The sequence below is a fragment of the Marmota flaviventris genome, chromosome 6, assembly GCF_047511675.1.
Source record: "Marmota flaviventris isolate mMarFla1 chromosome 6, mMarFla1.hap1, whole genome shotgun sequence".
In the NCBI taxonomy this organism is placed as follows: Eukaryota; Metazoa; Chordata; class Mammalia; order Rodentia; family Sciuridae; genus Marmota; species Marmota flaviventris.
This window is the reverse complement of record NC_092503.1, coordinates 149590525-149613736: the sequence shown is the minus strand read 5'-3', so window position 1 is coordinate 149613736 and position 23212 is coordinate 149590525. Positions and strand designations below refer to the sequence as shown.

Below are 23212 nucleotides of genomic sequence, written 5' to 3'. Positions count from 1 at the left end.
TTGACATGAAGCCTTAAGACAAAGCAGTCTGTGCCCCTCTGCCAAGCAAAGCATCCTTTCATGTTCCCAGGGAATGGGGCAGCAAGGGCACCCTCTGAAATCTAAGACACACATTTACCTTCACAGAGGTGCAACTGCTGGAGAGTTTTTAAAAAGGGGGAGCAAGCTGGGTATGGTGGAGCGTGTCTATAATCCTAGCAGCTGGGGAGGCTGAGGCAGGAAGATTGCAAATTCAAGACCAGACTCAGCAACTGAGCAAGGCTCTAAAGCAACTTAGTGAGACTCTGTCACAAAATATATATAAAAAAAAAAAAAGGAAGGAAGGAAGGAAGGACGGGCTGGGGATGTGGCTCAGTGGTTCAGCACTTCTGGGTTCAATCCCCAGAAACTGAAGTCTGCATTTTCTAAGTGAGGGCAAATATGAGACTCAGAAAGACTGAGTGACTTTCCTAAGGCCACATAGCTATAAAAATGGAAACATAAGATTAGAACCAGCAGCTGTCTTATGACCGCATTTCTGATATTTTTTTTTTTTGGGGGGGTGGGTTCTGATCCTTATTTTTTAACGTTTATTTACATTTCTAGCTTTTCCTAGATTGAGCATGTTGGGGGGGACTTTTCAAGGCCTTAAAAAAGGATTTAATGACGTTGAGTAGGTCTTTCTAAATCACAGTGTGACAAGAAGAAATGAACTGTTCATTCCTGAATCTTTGCCTGCATGGGCGTGTCTTGAATTTTCCCACACTCTGGCCCCTGAAGCCTACGCCGGCCATAGTAAATAGAAACCCAGCTCCAGCCCCACCTGTTGGCCCCCTCTGGTGGGGCTTCCTGGGAACTGCAACAGCACAGATGTGCTCTTTCAGCAATGAATGTGTGAAAGGAGACAGCTGGAAGGACACTGGACACAGTGACAGGATCCAAACATCTGCTGGGTTCGCTGCAGGTTCCAGACTCTTGGCAAATGGGAGAAGCCATCCTGCGAGGCTGCGTGATAGCAGGCAGGTGGGAGCAGCAGCTGCTGTGAGCCTGGTTGTGTGCAGCTGGTGGCAACTGGGAGCCAGTGCCGGGTCCACTCCTGGTCTTCTGGCTACAAACTGCACTCCTAACCCCATCGAGGAACTCTCCCACCAATTCTGGAAAAATGAATACCTTGGAAGCACTCAGGTAGGCTCCTAAGGGTCACCGTCCCACTGCAGGAGGCCCGCAGGCCTGGGCCATCAGCGCCCCCTACTGACATCAGCACATGAAAGCTGGCCCTAGAATCCGGCCAGCAAGGCCAAGTTTCCCCTAAGTAAGCCAAACCTCAGGACACACCAGAATGACCCAGAGGGCTTGTTCACACAGATGCTTGGGCCTCACTGCCTGACTCAGTAGGTCAGGCCTAGAGGGGGACCCAAGAAATCTGACGAGCCGTTAGTTGATGCCAACGCTGCTGGTCTGGGCATCACACTCAGAACTGAAGCAAGTTACCCACTAGGTCATGCTGTGCAGAGAAGCTCAAGTGATTTCCACGGGAGTCGGCTGGGGTACCCACAGAGCCTGCAGGACTCCCCACCCCAACCTGCTCAAGCTGTCCTGTGAACTGAGCAAGCCTGAAGTTTCCGGAAAGACATTAATCGTGGTGTCTCAGAAGAAGCTCAGCGTCAGACTTCATCCACTGGACTTCCACTCTTGGAAATGGTGGTCATTCGAGGAATACATGACATGGGGCCCAGGTTCTGATTAAGACTCTTGAAGGTGAGCATGATTACATAATAGGGACTTGCAACTCACAACACATGAGGCTCTGGGGTCCAAGACTAAAGAGCCTAATTCTCTGGGATGGGGTCCGGCGACGTCCTTATAAAAGTTCTCTGGTGGTCTTCATGCAGCCAGCCCCAGATGACACTGAAGCAAGCATCTGAGACCCACTGGCAGACTGGAGCATGGGAGTGCTGCTTGGTGGCTTCCATGACAAGTGCCCTGACTCAGCAGATGTAGACTTGGGGTCTACATCAATCTTTTCCACACCAGATGTTCAATAAATGAGTTCTATATCTTCCCTGGGGAAAAATATGAGTGGAAAGCCTTAGAACTCTGTATTCACCAATAAAATGTTGGTCATTTATTCTAGTTTCTAGCACCCAGTAGGTGCTCAATAAATACTCACTGGATGAATGGGTGGAGAGATGAAGAAACTGGATGAGGAAGTAGAAGGAGCCCAGGCAACCCACACTACACTGAGAGCCCAGGGCCTGGATCCTAGCGTGCATCTTAGCTGAGAGTCACGTGGTATGAGGCGGGGCCGGCAGGGTTCATGAGCTGTGATAAGTCTCAAATGAGACCCAAGCACAGAGGGGTTCTGACAGAGTAATACCACCTTGAGACCAGGATGAAAAGCCAGACCTAGACCTCAGCAAGCACTGAGACTAAGACAAAATCAATGAGGTAGCCTTCCACAGAGATGACCACATAATTTCTCATTTTTAAAAAATCACCTATCATGGGACTGCAAATTGGGGCAACCACTATGGAAAGCAGTTTGGAGATACCTCAGAAAACTTGGAATGGATCCACCATTTGACCCAGCTATCCCACTCCTCGGTCTACAGTCAAAGGACCTAAAATCAGCATACTACAGTAATGCAGCCACATCAATGTTCATAGCAGCTCAATTCACAATAGTTAAACTGTGGAACCAACCTAGGTGCCCTTCAACAGATGAATGGACAAAGAAACTGTGGTGCATATACACAATGGAGTATTAGTTAGCCTTAAAGAAGAATGAAATTATGGCATTTGCAGGTAAATTGATGGGACTAGAGAATATCATGCAAAGTGAAATAAGCCAATCCTCAAAAAAACAAAAGCTGAATTTTTTCTCTGATAAGTGGATGCTGATCCATAATGGGGTGAGCTGATAAGGGAAGAATGAAGGAACTTTGGTTTGTGTAGAGGGGAGTGAGGGGGGGTGGGGTTCTGGGGATGGGAAAGACAGTAGAAAGAGACAGACATTATTATTACCCTACATACATGTATGATTACACTACTGGAGTAACTCTGAACCATGTATAGCCAGAGGAATAAGAAGTGGTACTCCGTTTGTGTACTATATGTCAAAAATGCATTCTACTGTAAAATAAATAATAAAAGAAAAAAATCACTTATCCATGATTTAATGTGGGAGGTTGGCCTTGCAACAGTAGAAGTGAAAGGTCTGAAGGTTTAATTTACTCGACATAAGTCAGCACTGTAATAGAAACACCAAAAACAGACCACACTTCCAATCTATAAGATATGTATGTGTATGCACAGGCACATAACATATACAGCCTGCCTTCCATATCTGTGAGTTCCATACTGTTGGATTTCACCAAACCCAGATGAAAAATATTTTTAAAAAACTGCATCTGTACTGAATGTGCAGACTTTTTTTGGCATTAGTTCCTAAACAATACAACTATTCATATTGTATTTACCTGTACCAGGTACTACAGTCATCCAGAGGTGGTTGATAGCCTATGGTGGGGTGTGTGAAGGTTATATGCAAATACTACACAATTCGACACAGGGACTTGGGCATCCATGGGCTGTGGCTTCCACAGGGGTGAGACCAATCCCCACAGACAGCAAGAGACGATCACGCACACCTGAGTACACGCCAAACACCTGAAGAGTGAAAGCCACAGCTCTGTCGGCACCCACCAGACCTCACACCCTGGCCTGCTCCGAGCATCTCATCTCACAAAACTACCTGCAGGGGGCTGAATGGTCGTCACTTGTGAAGGTGGACGAGGTACCCGAGAGTCAAAGGCAGGCTGTAAATCACACTTATTCCTTAGCCACCTTTAGGGGCACCATCCCTCCAGAAGCTTCTGATGGAATACTGCATGCCTGTCCCCAACTCCCTCCTTCCCACATGTGCACTGAAGTCTGCTCTCGCCTGTCCCAGGGGGGCCACTGGCAGCATCCTGCGGAGGCACCCTCCCCGGGGCTCTGTGGTCCAACCTCACTGGTCTGGGTCTGCTCCTCAGTCCCTGCCCAGGCTCCTGAGGGCAACCTTGGGCTTCACCTCTCACTCCCACATGCTTCCACTTCCGGGGCTCCCGCGATGTAGGAGCTATTGGCTCTGATCAGCTGAGATGGGGTCTCCAACCATGAACCCAACCCTTAATGGATCTCCTCCCTGACGCCCCTTGAGCACTTTGAAACCTACATTCCAAAGTGAACCCTAGACCAACCCCAACCACTTCCCTTGTGTACTCAGGTGTGTGTAATCGTCAGTACTTATCCTGAGGAGCAGCTGGCCCCTCCTCTACCAGCTGCCAAGCGGCTGCTCCATTGCCAAGGCTTATTTAATTCTCCCCTGAACATCCCTTGGTTCTGCGGAGGGCTCCCAAGCCCCACTACCACCCTAGTGGAAGGCACATCAAATCCTGCCTGAAGCACACTGTCCCTTCTTCTCGGCTTGTTCCTTTCCCATCCTTCCCAGGCAACCCGTTGGATGTTTCTGCAAGACACATGGATCCACTGGGCACTCTCCTGCTCAGACCTCTTCAATAGCTCCCCAGCGCCCTTGGGAGAAGTCCCAATCCTTAACAGGCCACAGCATTCACAGCGGCCCTGAAGCTCATCTCCTGCCCCCCTGTCCTGCCCACTTCCAGCTCCCTCCTCTGATGGAGTGACTTTGAGGTCTTTCAGTCAGTCCCTACACTCCTCAGTGCCCTCCCCTCCCCTTCATCTGAAGCCTGCCCTCGGCACTTCCTACCACGCACTCTCGGAAGCCCACACCATGCATGCTGTAGCCTGTTGGGAGTCAAACTGCGTCCCCTTCAAGAGTCACGTTGCCATCCTAACCCCTAGAATGTGACCTTATTTGGGAACCCGGTCACTGAAGAGCAGTTAGTGAAGTCAAGGTCATCTTGGAGCAGGGTGGTCCCTAGGCCAAAAGGATCAGTCTCCTGATAAGAAGAAGGAATGGGCAGAGGCACCCAGGGAAAAGGCCACATGGACACCGGAGCTGGGCTGCCAGAAGCCAAGGATAGCCAAGGACGTGGAGTGACAGTCAACAGTGGTCCACCTGGCGCCTTGAATACAGCCATGCTGCTCTGCACTCAGGCCCATTTTTCTGCTTTCTATCCCCCCTCCCTAACCTGGGGGCAGAACAGGATTATCTTATTCCCAACCTAGGCAGAGCCATCCTCTTGGAGCACCCGCCACCACAGGAATCCAGTAAGGCAGACTTCAGGGGTGGCACCAGAAGATCAAATTAACAAGTGAATCACAACCAGGGAACAGCTGGTATGAAGCACTCAGAGAGGTGCACACCTGGAATCCCAGCAGCTCCCAGCAGCTCGGGAGTCTGAGGCAGGAGGATCCTGAGTTCAAAGCCAACCTCAGCAAAAGCAAGGCCCTAAGCAACTCAGTGAGACCCTGTCTCTAAATAAAGTACAAAACAGGGCTGGGGAGGTGGCTCAGTGGTCGAGTGGCCCTGGGTTCAATCCCCAGCCCCTCTGTTCTCCCTGATGGGCAGAAGCACAGCCTCTGGGACAGCAGAACCCTGTGGTTCTCCTTTGCTGCAAAGCAACAAATCTTCTTTTTCCTCTTCCTCAAAACTGCATCCTCATTACTAAATGGGCATCCGGGATGAGGACCGAGCTTTGAGTGCTCAGTCCACACCTTGATCTGGGGAACTTCTGGCCTCTAGAACTGGGAGACATGAAATGTCATTGTTTGAGTCTGTGACACTTTGTTAAAAAACGTCCCTAGCAAAGGACCACACGCCCCTGCGTCCTCCAGGCTGCCTGCAGATCCCCATCTCACCCCCCCCCCCCCGCCACCTCCTTAGTGACTGCAGGCTGGTGGCCACTGCAGAATACGCGGGCAGCCAGGCCTGTCTCTGCTGAACGTCACTCATGTAACCACAGGGCCCGTAAGGCAGCCAGCTCCCTCAGGGTCAGGGTCAGGGTCCTCCCTGCAGTCCCAACAGGCTTCAGCCCCAACCCCAGCCTCGCCAGAGACTCACAGAGATGATGTGCCCCTTGAGGCCGTGGGCGGAGTCCGCACACTCGATCACTGCACTCAGCTGCGGGTAGCCCACCCCGGTCTTGGTGCGGGTGGTGCACACGGAACCTGCGGAGGAAGGGGGGACCCCAAGGAGACGTTACACGTGAGAGCACATGAACGAAACGCGCCCCCTCACCTTCCCGCTGCCCTGCCCCAGTGACCGGTGGACTGTCCTCTGCAGGGGGTGCATGCTTGGGAGGGAGGGGCTGACTGACCAGTGCAACAGAGGTGGCCATGCACCACCCCACCTGCCCATGCAGGCCCTGTGGCCCTTGTCACTGTCACCACCGATGTCCAGGATGTCGCCCTCCCCTCGATCTCCCCTGTGTGGCTGAGCACCGACCTCCCCCAGTCCACTCCCCCTCCTACCCCTTCCTGTCTCAAAGGACTTCCCAGAGTCCTCCCACAGCCTCTGCACCCTGAACCCCAAACCTCTGTCAATCTCCTAACCTCCCCAAGCCTCAGAAGTCCCTGCGCACCTGTGACAGAAACATAAAAGCACACGCCTTGCAGGTTGGGACCTGGGTCAGATGGCACAAGGAAAAAATGGCTTGGCCTGGATCTGACCTGCAGGGGACCCCTGAGGAAGGGGGGCCAGGACAGTGGTACCCCTCACTCCTCCTCAGCTCTGCCTCCATGAGACCCCTTGCCATCTCGCCGTCCACCTCCCACCTGAGCTGCACTGCCCCGAGTCCCCAACCAGCCTCCACCCTAAGTCAGCTTCCGTCTGGTGCCTACATCAGCTCTGCTGCCCACCTTCCTCCCCCACCTCTCCTACCATCGAGCCCCGTCCAGGCTGTGATCTCTGTCAGGTCTGGGAAACAGGTGTCCTTTCCCTATGTCCCTCCCAACAAGTGAGCACCCCTTCACGCTGTACCCAGATCAGCTAGATCAAGATCCACCTGCGACCCTCCTGGCTCACCTCATCTCTAGCTGCTACTTACCCCAGACTCAGTCCCTCTGACGGAGGGGGCAAGTTTCTCCCCCCCTTAGGGATTCTCTGTACCCGCTGTTCTCTATACACCCCCCTCCGCACCACCCCCTCTCCAGGCAAGCCTTTCTCATCTTCAGGCTTCATCTTAAATGTCAGTGCCCCAGGGAACTTGTTCACCGCAGGATTTCTTCCAAGCAGCAGCATTTAAATAATTATTTGTGCAAGCGCGTTGAGGATCTGTTTTTCCTCTGCCGGGTGGTAAACTCAGTGGATATTCACACTGCCGTCTATCCCACGCTGAGAAGAGAGCCTGGTACATAATAAGGGCACTATAAATAGCCACTGAGAGGATGCACAGGCCAGGAATGAGTGTGTCACCCACGTCCCCGTCTCCACTGCTCCGCCACCCAGGCAGCTGCTCCTGGATGTCCATCTGGGGTGCTCTGGGGCCAGCATAATGGCAGACCAGAGATACCATTCCTCCTGCTCAGAGCGTTGACTGCCCCCCGTGACGGCAACCACACTCTGAGACACTGGAATAGTCAAACTGAAGACCTCCCTGTGAGGTCTAAGGCCGGGTGTTTTATGGGTCCACAGGGCTGTTGTTCCTCTTTTCCTCCATGTCCTGGTCCCTCGAACACTCCCCTCTGCACCAGGCCAAGTCAAAACCCACCGGGGTCCTGGCCTCCAGCCGTACCCTCCACAGACTCCTCTCGTTGGCTTATGGTCCACTTCCTTTTATCATGGTGTCTTTTGGGTGGGAGGTGCTTTTAAACATCTTTGCTGTTTTTGTAGTCCCAATATGAAAATGTATGTCTTCTCTCCTGCTCTCTAATGTTAGCATCTGATTAATACAGACATACAGGGAAGACGTCACCAACACAGCAGTGGACTCAGCCTCCAGTATGGCACTCAGGAGGGCAGACACCAGTGGACCCAAGAAACCACGGCGCCACCCAGCATAAGGACCGAAGGCCTCCACCTCTCTCCTCCGTTCAAGATGCCAACGGGTGGTCCTAGCAGAGAAGGCCTGAAGGGGAAATGGGCGAAATCTTGCCTGCCGGCTGCCAGGTGAGGAGCCAACCGTGACATGTGCCTGGTCACAGGTGACGTTCAAATGTGGATTCACAGCCACACGCCGATTTGCAACGTTCAAACATTCCTACTCATGAGCCATCCTTGTCCATTAACTGTCCTCTCCGTCCTCCCTTCCTCTTCAGAGCACTCAGCTTGTTAATGAACTCTGCGATCTTCTCTTCCACATGGATGCTCTGAAGCCAGGACACCATATTCCAACTTCATCTCTGCTCCTCTCAACGCCGTCTGGAGGCGTCACAATGAACTCAAGGACCTCTCTTCTCAGGAGCTCTGTCTGGAAGCTCAATGATGCTTCCAGAAGAGATGGGCTTTGAACCCATGGGTGAGTTGTTCCTGTGTTCCCATCTGGTCATTCCCAGGGCCCCCAAGCCCCAGGCCCGTTCCTCCCCACAGACACCCTCCAGGGGCTTCAAGGTCTTACCTGGCCCAACTCCCACTTTAATGATATCTGCTCCCGAGAGAATGAGCTCCTCCACCATCTCTCCTGTCACCACGTTCCCTGCCTGGGACAGAAGGAACACAGCTCACAACAGTGAGGACTCCCGGGGGAAGGTGAATGAGGAGCCCCACACCTGAGCACGGGGTGGCCCGTGATCACCAGGCCACTGGGGGACAAAAGGAAAAAGAAAACACTGGCCCCGGATCCTGAGTCTGTTTAAGTCTGAAACTGGGGAGCCAGGGTCTTCCTTTGGTTCCTTTCATTACCTGGAAACCACTCCTGAAGAAGCGGCCAGGGATCACTGATGCAGGAGGAGGGCCTGAACTAGATCATTCAGAACCAGAAGAGACTGGAGGGTGCCTGGGTCAGGAATGTTCTAAACACGTCAGCAATAAACAAAGCAAAAACTTCCAAACACATAAAATAAGCCACGAAACACATTCAAACTGACTGAAATTCTTATTGTGGTGCCTAGAATACTTCAGAGAAGCCGTGTGTAGAGGTGTACGCCTATGATCCCAGCAACTCTGGAGGCTGAGGCAGGAGGATCGCAAGTCGGAGACCAACCTGAGCTGAGTGAGACCCTGTCTCAAAATAAACTTTAAAAAAAGAGTTGGGACTGAAGCTCAGTAGTTTGACTTGCATGGATGAGGTCCTGGGTTCCAGGTGGGGAGACTGGGGGGAGGGGAGACAATGCTTCAGAGTTTGCCAAATCTCTGAAGAATCTCCATGAACTCCAGAGAGCCAGGACTGGAAAATTCCCCATCTTCTCATAGTTGAGAAATTCCCTGAGTGTCCTTGCCCTAGGGTTGGGGTTCCCCTCTGGATATGGAAGGACAGATCAGTCCTTATGGATCACATAGCATTGGCATGTGCTCTGTTTACTGAGCACGAAGCTTTGGCCCTCAGAATAAACCCACAAGCCAGGAAGTAGCAGAATCTATCAACCAGGAGGATGCATCTGGTTTGGAAACAGTTCAAGTTCTTTCGCTGCAGGAGTCCGGGAGCACAAAAATAGCCCTTTATATTACAACTCCTTGCCCTGTGGATCCTTCAGCTGGCACACAGGACCCTGGGCAAGATGCCCAGCTGAGTTTTTACGACTGCACAAAGGCCTATTTCACAAAATGCATCCCTGTCCCCTCTGCTCACACGGACACCGAAGGGTCTCTTCACTGAATTGATTCTCGGGGGGGGGGGGGATTTTATTTTTTAACCTAGACAAAGTGACTAGCACTTCCTAGAAAAGGTTGCTAGAAGAAGGTGGTGAGGTGGGCACAAAGCTACTTAACTACAAACAGCAGCTGACAACGGAGGGTGACAGGAGGACTAGAAGGGGGTCAGAGTTGAAGGACAGCTGCAAAGAACCCTTGAGTACCTGCAAAACGTCAAAGAAAAAACAAAAAGCTGCCCGTGTAGAAGTGAAATGCACACATGCAACAGCTCCAGCAACCAACACCAACCGGGCAGAGAAAAATACACTATCCCGTCGAAGGGGCACCGTCCCCAACATAACAAGAGGAGAAAGGCTAACACCTCACAAGTACCCAAGGACGAGAACGAACTAATAGGAATTTTTAAAAAGTGGCTAACAAAACCCGGGGAAATGTTCAACTCCGCTAATCATCAAAGTGAAAATGCCGACGTGGTCCTACTTTTCACGTCGGTCCTCGGCAGTTGTGAGCATGAATGCTCAAGTCAACGCATCAGTAGATCTGCTGGAGGAAAGTCTGTTTGGGTCCAAATTTTCCTTAAAAGCAATTTGTCCACAGAGAAGAAACAGGAAGATGCACACATCTTTTGATCTAGTAATTCTCCTTTTAAGATCCTCTCCCAAGGAAATCATCAATGAGGACAGAGGTTCAACTGTAAAGACTATCATGTGTCACAGTGCAAAACTGCAAATACAGTCCCCAAAATGGGAACGGTTCAACAATTAGTGGCCCACTCACGTGATGGTTGAGACTTCTTTGTTTTGGGGCACAGAGCTGGAGATCCAATCCGGGGCCTCTTGTTCATGCTAGGCAGGCGCTGTCCCACTGAGTCACACCCCTGCCCCGTGGGATGCTTTTAAAGACAGTTTGATGGCATGAGGAATGCTTAAATAGTGTAGGGGGAGGCAAGATCTCAACTTTGTTTATATTTTTTAGATGTACGTGTATATGAAAAAAACAAAACAAAACACCAAGGTGCTCAACCACCTGGGTGAAGAGACATTCTGAATTCTATGAATTCTCTCCTTCTAAACTTGTCTGGATTTTATACTAGAAGCACATATTTTTTTTTAAGGGGAGTTGGGGGTGGGGTTGAACTGTTTTCTGTAGCACAAGGAAAAGCCTGAACTCTGGTGTTCAGGAGTCTGAGAAGAGTGCAGCTCCTGTTCTTCCTCGCTGGGTGACTCACTAGGACAACACCTCCAGGAAGCAACTCCAACGGCCGCCATTGCGTTTTCAACGTGGATTTGTTTTCCCCCCTGGGGTACCACCTGCAGACCATTTTATTTCCTTCTTCAGACAAAATAACTCAGCTCACAATAGACGGACCCGGTCCCACCAGGTAAGGGCAGTGAGTTTACCCAGGTGAGGAAGGCCAGCCCTGGTTCTGTAACCAAGAGCTTCCACAGTGTCGTCCCCTCTGCTCAGCCACCACGTGGCTCTGTGGTCAGGACACAGTCACTGAGGCCAAGTGGAAAACCCCAAAGTGACCATGAAGTGCCTCTAGTGTGAGCCACAACATAACAGTCGAACACCGGGGACCAGGAGGGGACCAGGGGGTTGTACGGACAGACGGGCAAAGCCGTCTACTCAAATTTGAAATCAAGAAGAGCAAAACCAGGGAACAGAGGACAAGACCAGAGCAGAAATGAGAATGGTGACACAGCAGTTGGGCTCTGGTGACGTCCCTGGCCTCTGGTCTGGGCATGGTGTGAGGCAGCGGAGCGGGGAGGGGCTGGCCAGGGAGATTGAGGAGCTGGCCTTATCTTGGCAGGGACACTTCCTGGCACGGCGGACACAGGCCGTCAGCACTCAGGGTGCCGGGGTCTGCCCGCAGCTGCACGGCAGGCCGCTCCTCTCCTGGCAGCCAGGACGGAAGATGCACTGTGGGGCTCCTCGCAGCAGGCACAGGGGCTCTGCCAGGTCCCCCTCGCCCGGGGAGGCCAGGCAGTGCCCGGGCTCCCTCCCACTCTGGATGGAGCAGCCACTCCTCTGCGTCAGAGATGTGTGAGGACCAGGGGAAAGACACGGGGTGACAAGGCTTGCCGCGGTCTGAGAGTTTGTCTCTCTCCAGACTTCACGTGTTGAAACCCTCCCCCCAAGTGGGGGTGCTAGAAGGCAAGGCCTTGGGGGCCATCAGGTTATGGGGAAGACCTTCCGGGATGGAGCCATGCAGGTAGATACAAGACAAGAGAGCCCAGGAGTCCTCACCCCTCCACTACACGAAGACACAGTGACGAGACCACGCCTGTCAACCAGGCTCCTGCCAGGCACAAATCGGCCTCCGGAACTGTGCGGAATAGACTTACGACATCCATAAGCTACCAGTTCGTGGTATCTCGTTCGAGTGACCCAAAGAGACCAAAATCCTCGGTGCAAAAACAAAACTCAAAAACTGCTCGCTCCCATTTTTCCAGCTTCCCTTTAGACCCCCACCCATGGCAAACACAATCCAAAAAGACCCCCGGGTCGGACACCAGATCTCCCTTTTCCTGGGTAGTTTGGAGCAAGTTCCTTCAACTCTGAGTCTCGGTCGATCCTGCTATAAAACGGGGCCCGGCGTCCCCACGTGCGGTTATTACAAGGTTCACAAAGAAGCCTGTCCGATTCTCAGCACAGCACCCAGCAATGCCCCGTAAATGTCAGTCCCTCCCTGTGACAGTGATTTCTGTATGTTACTCTTCTCACAACTTTTGAGGTTTGAGTGAGTGATATCTGTGATCACATTCACCATTTTCAATATATGGCCAGTATTAAATCCATTCACACTGTAACGCAGCCGTTGTTCATCTCCAGAAGTTTCCACCACCCAAATTCATCATTGTCCACCCTGGGCACTGGCTCGCCCTGTGCCAAGAGAAGTCCTTTCCACGGGAATGAGAAAAGGGAGGGGATTGGGCCTACAGGTAGCAGTAGGGCACCCCCAAGGTGAGGGGGGTGAGGACCGCCTCAGGCCCTCTCCCAACCCTGTGCACAGCACCGCTCTCGCTGCCTGTGCAGTCCAGGTGACCGCCACCCTTGAGAAAACAGAGCTGAGATGATTATGTGTTTCCCAGAGACGCGCACCCCCTGGACCTCTGAGGCCCTTGGTAGCTTTCAGTGGGTTCCAGAAAGAGAATGAAAACAGAAAACCCATGGGCTGGGCCTGGTGCTCAGCGGTGGAGCACTTGTCTTGCATGTGTGAGGCTCTGGGTTCCATCCTCAGCACCCCATAAAGATGAATAAAATAAAGGCATGGTGTCCATCTATAACTAAAAATATATATATTAAAACAAACCCAGAAAACCCAGGGAGCACGGCCTGAGAGGTGCTGTCAGCTGTAACACACTGACTGGCAAAGCCACTGGGTCCATGCAAGGAAGTGTCCCCCTCTCTGGGTAGAGGTGTGGGGCATGTGGCTTGAGCCCTGTCTCATGATGATAGGTGGAGAGAGAAGGCAGCTGACTGAGCCAGGCTCCTGCGTATAAATGCCGAGGCTGGGCCGGCCTCTGGTCTAACAGGAGTGGCCTTAGGTCTCCCAGGCCACAACAAGCCATCTGCACTGAAGCCCTCCCCAGAGCCCACAGCAGTACCTCCATGTTTGGCTGTGATCTGGCATAACTGCAAGATCGCAGGTCACTTGGCCCTGAAAGCCAGGCCCACCTTTCACAGAACCCCTGGCTTCTGTGAGACTAGGTTTCACATCAATAGAAGTGAGTGGCATCATGCCCACTCTAAGAGGTGGTATTAAAATAGACATGGGCTGGGCTGGGGCTCAGGGGTGAAGCACCAGCTTAGCAGGAGTGAGGCCCCATGTTCAATCCCCAGCACCACCACCAAACCCAAACCCAAATAATGAAAATACAAAAGAAGTGCCTGATCCAGTTACTGCCGCTTCCCACAGTACCTAGAACGCACCCAAGAAAACGGGGTTCTTTGTCCTGTCTGAAAGCCACAGGCCCATGCCTTAACACTGCTACAGTCTCCCAACAGCCAGCCCCTACACAGGGACTCTTTTCTGCCAAAGATGCTGCTGAAAAGTCCCCACCTCTGGCAAGGCTCACCTGAGGGGCACGGCAAGAAAAACCCGGGCAGTGAGACCATCCCAGGTCATGACACAGAGGCGTGGCCAGCTCTGGCCGGAGTGCTCCTGAGTTCGCCTTCTACTGGGCCTTGTATTAACGCTCAGGACCCCACCCAGCACTTTTCAGCTCCAAAACCCTGGGGAATGTGAATGCGCGCTCAGTCCTCACGGTGCCTCCAAAAGCCGCAGGGAAATCACGTGCGCAAAACCACAAGAGCCAGGGGCAAGAGTGCTGGGGCCTCTGAATGATTCAAAGATTTCAGGGGTCAGCGGAGGTGAAGAATGGCTCAGCAACCAACACCTACCTCTGCCAATGTTCCTGTCCATTGCTGAGGAAACCAACAAGGGCAAGCAGAACACCTCCAGGGCCAGCCAACAGGTGCTGGATGGAGAGGCCCCCAGGTAGGAGGCCACCCAGAGGGCTGTGGGAACTCTGCGTCCACCCTGCACCACCCCCTTAGCAACCCCAGACCCTGCACTGGCCACAGTACCCTTTCCCTGCCCCGCCTGGCCACGCTCCTTCCTGCTGGTCCCATTGCTCCTGGTCTCTGTCCCTGAAGGGTGGCACACAGGCCCTCTGGACTATGCAGCGGTCACCTACCTCCCTTCTCAGCAAGGCCAGCTCTTGGAGCAGCAGGAGCGAGGTCTGGGGAGCCACCATGCAGAGAAGCGAGGCTCACTTCCCCACCCTTCTCAACACAATCCCCAGCCTCTCCCGGCCAGAGGTGATCCTCAGAGCATATGCCCTGGGTAGACTCCCTGCTGACAAGCACCTGCTGGGAAATGCCGCTCTGCCTACAAACAGCATCCCCTGGGGGACCCCAGCATCCTCCAGCCACCAGCACCCTCACACGAGGGAATAGAGAGATCTGGACACATACAATGCCCCCAGGCCACTCAGCTCCTGTGCCTACCCTGACTGCAGAAGTGCTGCCTCTGAACGTCTGTGTCCTCCTCAACTTCATCTCTTGACACCTAGTCCCCATATTGGGAAGTGGCACCTTTGAGAGGCGACCAGGTCATAAGGGCACAGCGGCCCAAATGGACTAAGGGGAGCCAATAAGTAATTTTAATGGTGTTGAAACCAGCTACAAAGGATAGAGACAGGAAAAGAGCAAGGGAGGCAGCTGGGCAAGAGTATTAAGCTCAGCCCCAGAAACCATGGAGTACTATGCAGCTGAGAAAACACCCTGGGAAATCTCAAATGCACCATCGAGGAAAAGCAGATTCAAAAGATATAGAGATGAACACTTAAGTTTCAAAACCAGGCAAAATCTAAGTGTCATTTAGGACTGCAGAAGTAAGTGGCAAACCACAAAGAAGGAAGAGAGGACCACAGTCGAGATGGGTGTTTCACTTGAGGCGGGAAGTCAAGGGCTCCTGCGTACAGGTGAGCTGACGTGTGCTTATTTTATGATCATTTATTAAACCTCCATGTTTTATATGCTCTTCTGAATCTCATATTTCAACTTATAAAGTTACTGAAGACATAAAGAGGAGCTACCAAATCACCTGTGTAATTTCTGATTAGTGCTTCAAAACTAACCTGGGGCCCTGATGTCAGGAGATGGAGAGAGTGGCTTCCCGTGTCCTAATGAATCCCTGCGTCTCCAGAGCAACTAAGAGGAGAGGCCAGGGAGCAGAGTGGACACAGAGCCTCAGACAAGTCGGTCAATAGCAGCCCCGTCTCCTCCTCTCAGGAAGGAATAAACAGGAGGCCTCCTCCACAAAGACCTGTGGGGTCTGTGGCCAGCCTGGGCAGGGCTTAGAGAACTGAAGTTCCATAATGAATGCCGTTTACGGGCCACCAGGTCCAGGCAAGGCTGGGGCTCCTGTTGTTCTGGAAGTCAACTTCCAGTTCCTTCTTTAAAATGTCCCAGGAAAAAGCTACCACAGGGGGGTGTAGACACAGAAACCCAGTGGGACCTCACGACCAGGGGCAGGAGCGATGCCTTCCACTGCCAGCCCAGAGGTCAACCTGTGTGACCTGGGGACCAGGAGGCTGGGAACTGTCCTGGGGAAGGTTAAGGAGGACAGGGGCATGTCCAGCACACCTCAACGGGCAGCTGGCATGGCCTTCAGACTTATGTTGATGTGTTTTCTGAAAATTCTCAAAACCAAGAACAAATCAGAGTTTAAGATTCCTGATCTGTAGTACATGTGGGATGACCCTTTCTGTCTTTGCAGAGATCTTACAAAGACGACAGGAGATTGACATGAACCTCCTGAAACCAGCAGGTACTTATAAAGAAAAAAAAAAAAAAAAAAAACCACACACAAACACGCACCTTTTTCTTACTCCTCATATTTGACACAGTAGAGAACACTTCAGGGAACCGTCCCCCCCACACACACCAAGCAACTGTCCCACCAGGCACCCTACCATTCAACTCGGTTCTGACCTCAGGTGCCAGTCACAAGGAGGTTACCCACAAATCCTGTACCAACTGGCAGCTCCCATGATCCCCTTCCCAAGGCCTCTGCTGGAGCTGCTCAGACCCATGGAAACTTTGGACAAGGAAGCTCAGACTTACTGGTTTAGGATGTTGGTCATGGCTACCGTAAAGGCTGCGATGAAGAGACACCCAGGGGAGGTCCTAGGATCTCAGGTCCAAGACCAAATCTTACAACAAAAGACTCTCCAGGCCCCTCACCTAGAGGACTGCTGAGGAGTTCCGTCTCAGAAGCAGACTCCTCATTATTTCACAGAATTGAACCCACTTCACTATTTTAAAAGTGAGCTGTGCTGTCACACAGGGTAAGAAGAGTTTTGCCACTTCCTGCCCACGCCTCCCTGGCCCAGCTGCCAGCCTCAGCTCAGTTCTTACCTCTTTCTCCTGGTGAGCTGGAAGAGCATAAAAAGACTTAAGGATCCTCAGAAGTCCCTTCACAGAAGACTAAACTCCATTAACCAATAATTTGGGCCCCCCAACTTCCTTGCCCTGATGAAATGTGCGGAGAAATCAGGCTCTGAACCCAACAAAGCTGAAGGCAGGTGAAACACCCAGCAGACGACCTGTAATCACTGCGGAAATTGAGACCAAGGAAGAATAACTACGACACAGATTTTCCCAAAGGCCCAACTCTAGAGATTTCAACTTCCTTTTTTCTGCAAATCCACCATTCCCAGAAGTCACAAATACGCATTCTAACTAGTGAGGGTGCTAGTGATGGGGACAGTCAGGAAATGGGTCCCATGTGATGAAACAACACGCCCATCGGCCGGCCACAGTTGTTGCACGAGGTTCCCATTGTGGAGTCCAGTGCTCACGGCAGAGTCGGGGTGCAGTGCAGAGGACACAACCCTGCTGAGCTGAAACCCTGTTATGTGTTTCCTACTTTAACACATGCTCTTTGCTGAAGGTGGCAAGACCCTTTTCCAAAGGTCTCATCTGATAAGAAACACTGAATGATATTTAGCAAAAATAAGAAAGTGGGGTTTTATTTTTATAGTGGAAAGTGAGTTTCCAGATCTTCCAAGGTGGCTACCTTTCCTTTATGGGGGCTTGGGGGCAGAGGTGTGCAGAGGGGTGGCAATATTACCACTGCCCACATCCTCAGCCCTTTGTATTTATTTGGAGACAGGGCCTCACTAAGTCACTGAGGCTGGCCTTGAACTTGTGATCCTCCTGCTCAGCCTCTCGAGTTGCTGGGATTATAGGTGTGCACCACCACACCCAGCTGCCTCTCCTTTTCCTAATGATTCCAAACTAGTCTTTTAATAAGAGGCTATGACAAGAACGCAGGTCCCCCCCACACTGAATCCCTCTGCCTCCTCACCTTGAAATATCCCACTGTACTTACCATGATGGTGTGCTCGGGAAACCTGGCCCGGACCAGTTTCACGAACTCCACAAAGTGTTCGGAATAGCCGTTGGCCACATCCAGGCAGATGAACTTCACCTGCGGCACGGCTTCCAGGATGCTGCTCATCTTTTCCAGATCATTCTGTCCACTGCCCGAACTCACAGCCATGTGCTGTACCAAGATGAAGCAAGAATGTCGGCATGGGCAGGAGCATTCCCAGCAGACCCCCCTGCCTCCTCCCAGGTGGCTTCTCTGGGGACAAAAAGGCATCCCTGGCAGGTTCCACCTGATCGAATCACAGCGGGTCTGCTCAGGAGACAGAGGAGAGCTGTGCCCCTAAATGAGCTCAACTTCGATCATCATCTTTTCTACCTTGGCATTGCACATATCCTCAAACCTGGGCCTCAGCCACTAAAACTTTCCAGTAAACAGATTCTTAAATATGCAGGAGATATTGTCCTTGGCTTTCATTGCATTTTCTCAAGATTCCTGTGTGGAACGATAAACAGTGGAGCCACCCGTACAAACATATCATGGCACAGAAACTCGACAGGTAAGAGGGAGGAACTTTCCAGCAAGAACAAAGTGGGGACACTCAACCTGGAAGAGGGACTTAGAGACGCTGCCTCTGCTAACCGCAGTGACTTTACTTGGGCCTGCAGATGTCCTATGGGAAACAGAAATAGGACAAAGCTTGGCAACTCTGCCTCCATTTTTGTGACCTGTCCTCTTTATTAGCTTCGACCCGCGGTCAGGCCCCTGCCCAGCTCTGCGCACAGACATGTTAATCACTGTGGCCGGGCTCACCTAAAAACCAGTACTAGGAGGTTTCCTAGCCTCACATTTACCTGGCCTATCTCATCCCCCTCCAAGACTGAGTTTCAGGGACATTTGACTGTCAGCCTCTACAGCATCCAACTCCTGGAGTGGCACCTAGAACTTCTCATTGTCCTACAACTTCCAAGAGCTCACCCCATAGGACTGTTCCCCTGAAGGCAGGGACAATCACCTCATGGGAACTAAACTGCCCCCTTCAGGATCACAGTGTGATGGACAAACACCCTGAATGGCAAGTGGAAATTGCCCCTCAAGCCACAAGGAAGGCCTTCCTGGGAGCCACCTTGCAGAACCAGAAGTAGAGACGGATCAACCTGACACCTGGATGGAGACCACCCCATGCGCAGACCTCACGCCTCCCTAATGAAACCCGAAGCTGCAGGCAGCACCGACCCCAGGCTGAGATGCTGGGTCTCACTGTGCCTTCCCAAGGTGGCCCAGTTGAGGGGAGTGCTTTGCCTGCTCTCCCTTTTACTTTTCTGGTTTTGCTTTTTGGGGAAAGTGACCATGCTCGGTTTGCTGGGACCTCTGGAGTCAAGCCTCTGGCCCAGGGCTCCAGTCTCTGAAAACATACAGGTAACAACTGTCTACAGAGCATGAGCACTGTATCAGGCATGCCATCTAGAGATGGGTTAATGGTGCAAGCAGGTCTGCGGCCACTGCCCGAGCACATCTGGTCTCATCTCAAGTGTGCACGAGGATGTGCCTAGTTTATATGCAAATATACGGAAGCACTTGAGCATTCGAGAAGTTTGGTGTCTGCGGAGTGGTCCTAGAACCAGTCCCCCACACACAGCCAGGGACAATGGTCTAATTCATTTGAATACAATTCAGCAAAAAAATGAAGGACTTGCTGTTGATCAAAATGATTTCCTCTCCAAAACCACCTTCTCAATAATGAAGCCCACCCCTAACTAAAGGAGGGTGGGAGCAGCAGCAGAAAGAGAGACCCCCCACACACACACCAGGCAGTTAATGTCCCAAATCCTCAAATCACAAATCCCAAATCACAAATGAGCTGACTGTGGGGAGGGAGAACTGTCACCCTAAGAGACCTCCCTGCTGAATCTGAGTCAAACCACCTGTAGGTTCAGGAAGGACAGGAGTGCTACCCTAGGGATTTCTATTGTTGTTTTAAAATTATCTTTTTTTTTTTTTTTCCTGGACACTTTTCTGAGATGGGACATACCCAGACTGCACAATTCCGTGACTTTTGGCAAACTCAGAGTTGTGTGTTCACCACAACCAATTATTTTTTACTTTATTTTTTTTAGTTATAGATGAACACAATTATTTTATTATTTTTATGTGGTGCTGAGGATCGAACCCAGGGCCTCACACATGCCAGGCAAGTACTCACCACTGAGCTGCAACCCCAGCCTCATGGCAACCAATTTTAAAACATTTTCATGATTCCCTAAAAGAAACTCCCACACTTCTTAACCATCATCCCTCTTTGCCTCCCGCTTCCTCTAATCTATTTTATGTTTACAGATTTCCCATTCTGGACAATTCATGCTAACAGAATCACTTTGCATCTGGCTTTTTGACTTAGCAAAACATTCAAGCTTCATCCACAGGGCCACATGAACCAGCCCATTATTCCTTCTTGTGGCTGAATAATACCATCTGCTATCACGTGGCTACATCCTAATTTGTTTACCCCTCCAGCTACTGATGGATATTTGGGCTCTTTCTGCTTCGAAGCTACTAGAAATAATGCTCCTATGAAAACACATCAACAAGTTTCTGTGTGTGTGTGTGTGTGTCTTCACATGTGCTAGATCCACACCTAGAAACAACTGCCAGGTCCTGCAGCAACTCTTAGGTTTCACCTTTTGAGAATCTGCCAGACCGTTTTCCAAAGCGTCTCGCGTTCCTGCCAGCGCCATACAAGGGTTCCAACTTTTCCCTGACCTCAATGGCACTTCTTATCTGATGAGAGCTGTTCCAGCAGGCATACTGCTCACTGAACTCCAAAACGACTTGCTGCAATAGAGGGTTTTACACGGGCTGGGTCTACCCTGAAACACCTGGCCCGAAGCACAGGTCTCCCTGGGCGCTGGTGAGAAGACACTTCACCTCTCCAGGGAGAGCAGGTAAACCCTAGTACTGGCATAAGGTGCCACAGAGCAGGTGGAATCAGCAAGCCCTTGGAGTGACACAGAGCCGGGAACCACCACCTCAGTGCATCTGACTGCTGATTCACAGGCTTCTGACAACTCTCTCTTCCCAGAGGTACTTGGAGACAAACCCTAGCAGAGTCTTACCTGAAGACATTCCGGGTGCTTTGAGGCAAAAACCTTCCACTCTTCCAGGGTGTAATGCTTATGAACCGCTGTAAACATGGAGTGCTAGGAAACAAGATGGTGACAATGACATTAGGATGCGCAGCCACAGGAGCCCTCTCCCCCGGAGCAGCACCTAGATGTCTCCAGCCATTTGCCTGTGCCTTCCTGGAACAGCAGGCTCTGCAGGGAATCAGCCAGATGAGTCTCCCCCCACCCCCACCCCAAGCAGGAGCAATGGTCTCATGAGAACCAAGTGCCTCCTTCCAGGACTGCGGGTCTGATGGATGAACATCCTTCAGAGTGGAGGCTGCCCCCCATCAAGCAATAAGGGCCTCCCAAAACCAGAACCAAGAATGACCAACCAGACCTCAGGCTCTCCCAGACTGCCCCATGACACTGCCCTCTTACCCGGATCCCTTCCTCACTTAAACCTCAGGCCTCTGTCAACACCCCTAGACAGGCTGACACTGGACCTATTTTGCTTTCTCAATACGGCCATAGAGATGAAAAGTTCCTTTCCTGCTTTTCACCATGACTTTTTATGTTTGTTTTTTGGGGTGAGTGGCCAGACCTGATTTTGGGGGGTCCTCAGAGTAGGCCCTCTGATGTGGGACTCCAGTAACAGCTTTTTCTTGTGTTCACTCTTTGCTAACTGCTTCTTGTTAAAAGCTACACCCATCGGACAGTTGACATGCTTAAGGGAGGGAATTACACAAACCGTATAACCCTAAATCTCTGCCTCTCGACCCAGCCTTTACTATCATGTGCCAGTGCTTGGCAGGCATTATTTCATTTCCTTCTCAGAATAAGTTTGAACAGTAATTATTAGCTTCGTGATCTCATTCATGGGGAAACTTTCATGCTGAAAATGGGGAGGACACAGCAAGTTTTTAATGGACTAATAATAATTTGATACATGAATTAACCAAGAAATTTATTATTCCCTGATTCTCTTCATCTTTCCACTATGTTAGTTAGCTTTCTGTGGCTATGAGAAGACACTTGAGACAGTTAACTTATAAGGAGAAAATGTTTATTTGGGTTCACAGTGTTGGAGGTTCCAGTCCACGAACAATGGGCTCCACTGTTTGGAACTGTGGTGAGGCAGCACCTTATGGTAGGAGCAAAACCACTTACCTCATCACAAGCCAGAGAGCAAAAGGGAATGAGGAAGAGGCTGCATCCCACAATCCCCTTCTAAGGCAAGCCCCCAAGGACATACTGACCTCCACCTAGGGCCCCCTCCCACCCCCTGTAAAGGCTCCAACATCATCTAGTAAAGCACGTCTTTGGGGGCCACTTATCCAAACCATATTATACACTAATAGGTCGTTCATTAATAGCAGTGACTAATGACAGCAGAGAAGGGAAAGATGGAGAGAAAAAAATGCCACATCCTTGTAGCAATTAATTTATTAGCCTCTGGCCCAAAGCTCCCTGGGGACTGAGAACTGACAGAGGATACAACAGGTCATACAGTCAGATGGACAACCCCCTGCTCTGTTTTTTGAGCTCATAATTTGTTTGAGAATCCTTTCACTCTAATCACTGCCTAATCATGAGTCCCCGGCGCCTCCTGCTGCTAGACTTGCTGCCCACCGTGAGAAGCTCTGTCGACTAATTGGATTTACCCTTGCACTTGGCAGGCTTGATGGACAGAAACAGACACATCACCCCATACATATCGGCAAATGTCTCCCACCAAGGCCCTGAGAGACTCCGCATGCCAGACACAGCCATGCAAGAGCCAGTCTTGCCTACAAACGGCATTTCCTTTATTTTTCCCAAGGCCAAGAAACTACCAATTCTCCATATTGGCAATTAGATGAGTAGTTGGCCAAAAGGAACCCTGAGATTCTCCTGAGAGCTGTCATTTGAGTGAAAGGCAAACCCCTTGGATTCTAGAGTCAGTTTGGATTAAGTCCTGCCTCTTTCTGCCTGGCTAAAGGCCCCGAAGCAAGCTACCCCTCCTCCCTCCCTCTGCCTAGGTTTTCTCATCATAAACCTGAACTGTGGAGTTGTGAATTAAGAATAATTAAGACACATTATATCCAGTGGTGCTTAATCATTATGTAGCCTAGACTGCAGACCACGTCCCCCGGTCCTAACTTTAAAAGCAATGTCCCTCTTCTATGACACTTATCATGTTCTAACTTATGTGTGAATCTCTAATTTCCAAGTCTATCCCAGGCATTCTCACAGAAGTGGATGTAGATAGACTCCAAGCCCAAAGAATGCAAGTCCAGCAACCTCACCATACTGTGAGCCGCAGAGGCGGGAGGACCTTCCATCTCACCTGTGACATCACGACTGCCATCTCAAATGTCCCCACGGTGTCCATGTTGGCCACAATGATGGGAATCCCTTTGTACGTCTGCTTTGAGTTTCGAAATGTAAAGGTACGCTCGAGATCCACCTGTGGGCCAAGAGGGCGACGAGTGAGTGCTCTTTAGGAGAGGTGCAGCATTTCTGTGCTCAGGGAAA

At 51.1% G+C, this 23212-nt stretch overlaps 1 protein-coding gene across 3 annotated transcripts in view; it reads right to left on the bottom strand.

Moving 5' to 3' along the window:
* Positions 1-23212, bottom strand: part of Gmpr (guanosine monophosphate reductase) — a 38219-nt gene that overhangs the window by 8226 nt on the left and 6781 nt on the right. For all 3 annotated transcript variants that reach the window (XM_027948204.3, XM_027948202.3, XM_027948203.3), the window contains exons 2-6: positions 23025-23144; positions 20708-20791; positions 17598-17771; positions 8499-8580; positions 6005-6111 (exon numbers count right to left, since the gene is read on the bottom strand). In XM_027948204.3, coding sequence (XP_027804005.3) covers positions 6005-6111; positions 8499-8580; positions 17598-17771; positions 20708-20791; positions 23025-23144 — 567 coding nt within the window. The remainder of the gene's footprint in view (positions 1-6004; positions 6112-8498; positions 8581-17597; positions 17772-20707; positions 20792-23024; positions 23145-23212) is intronic.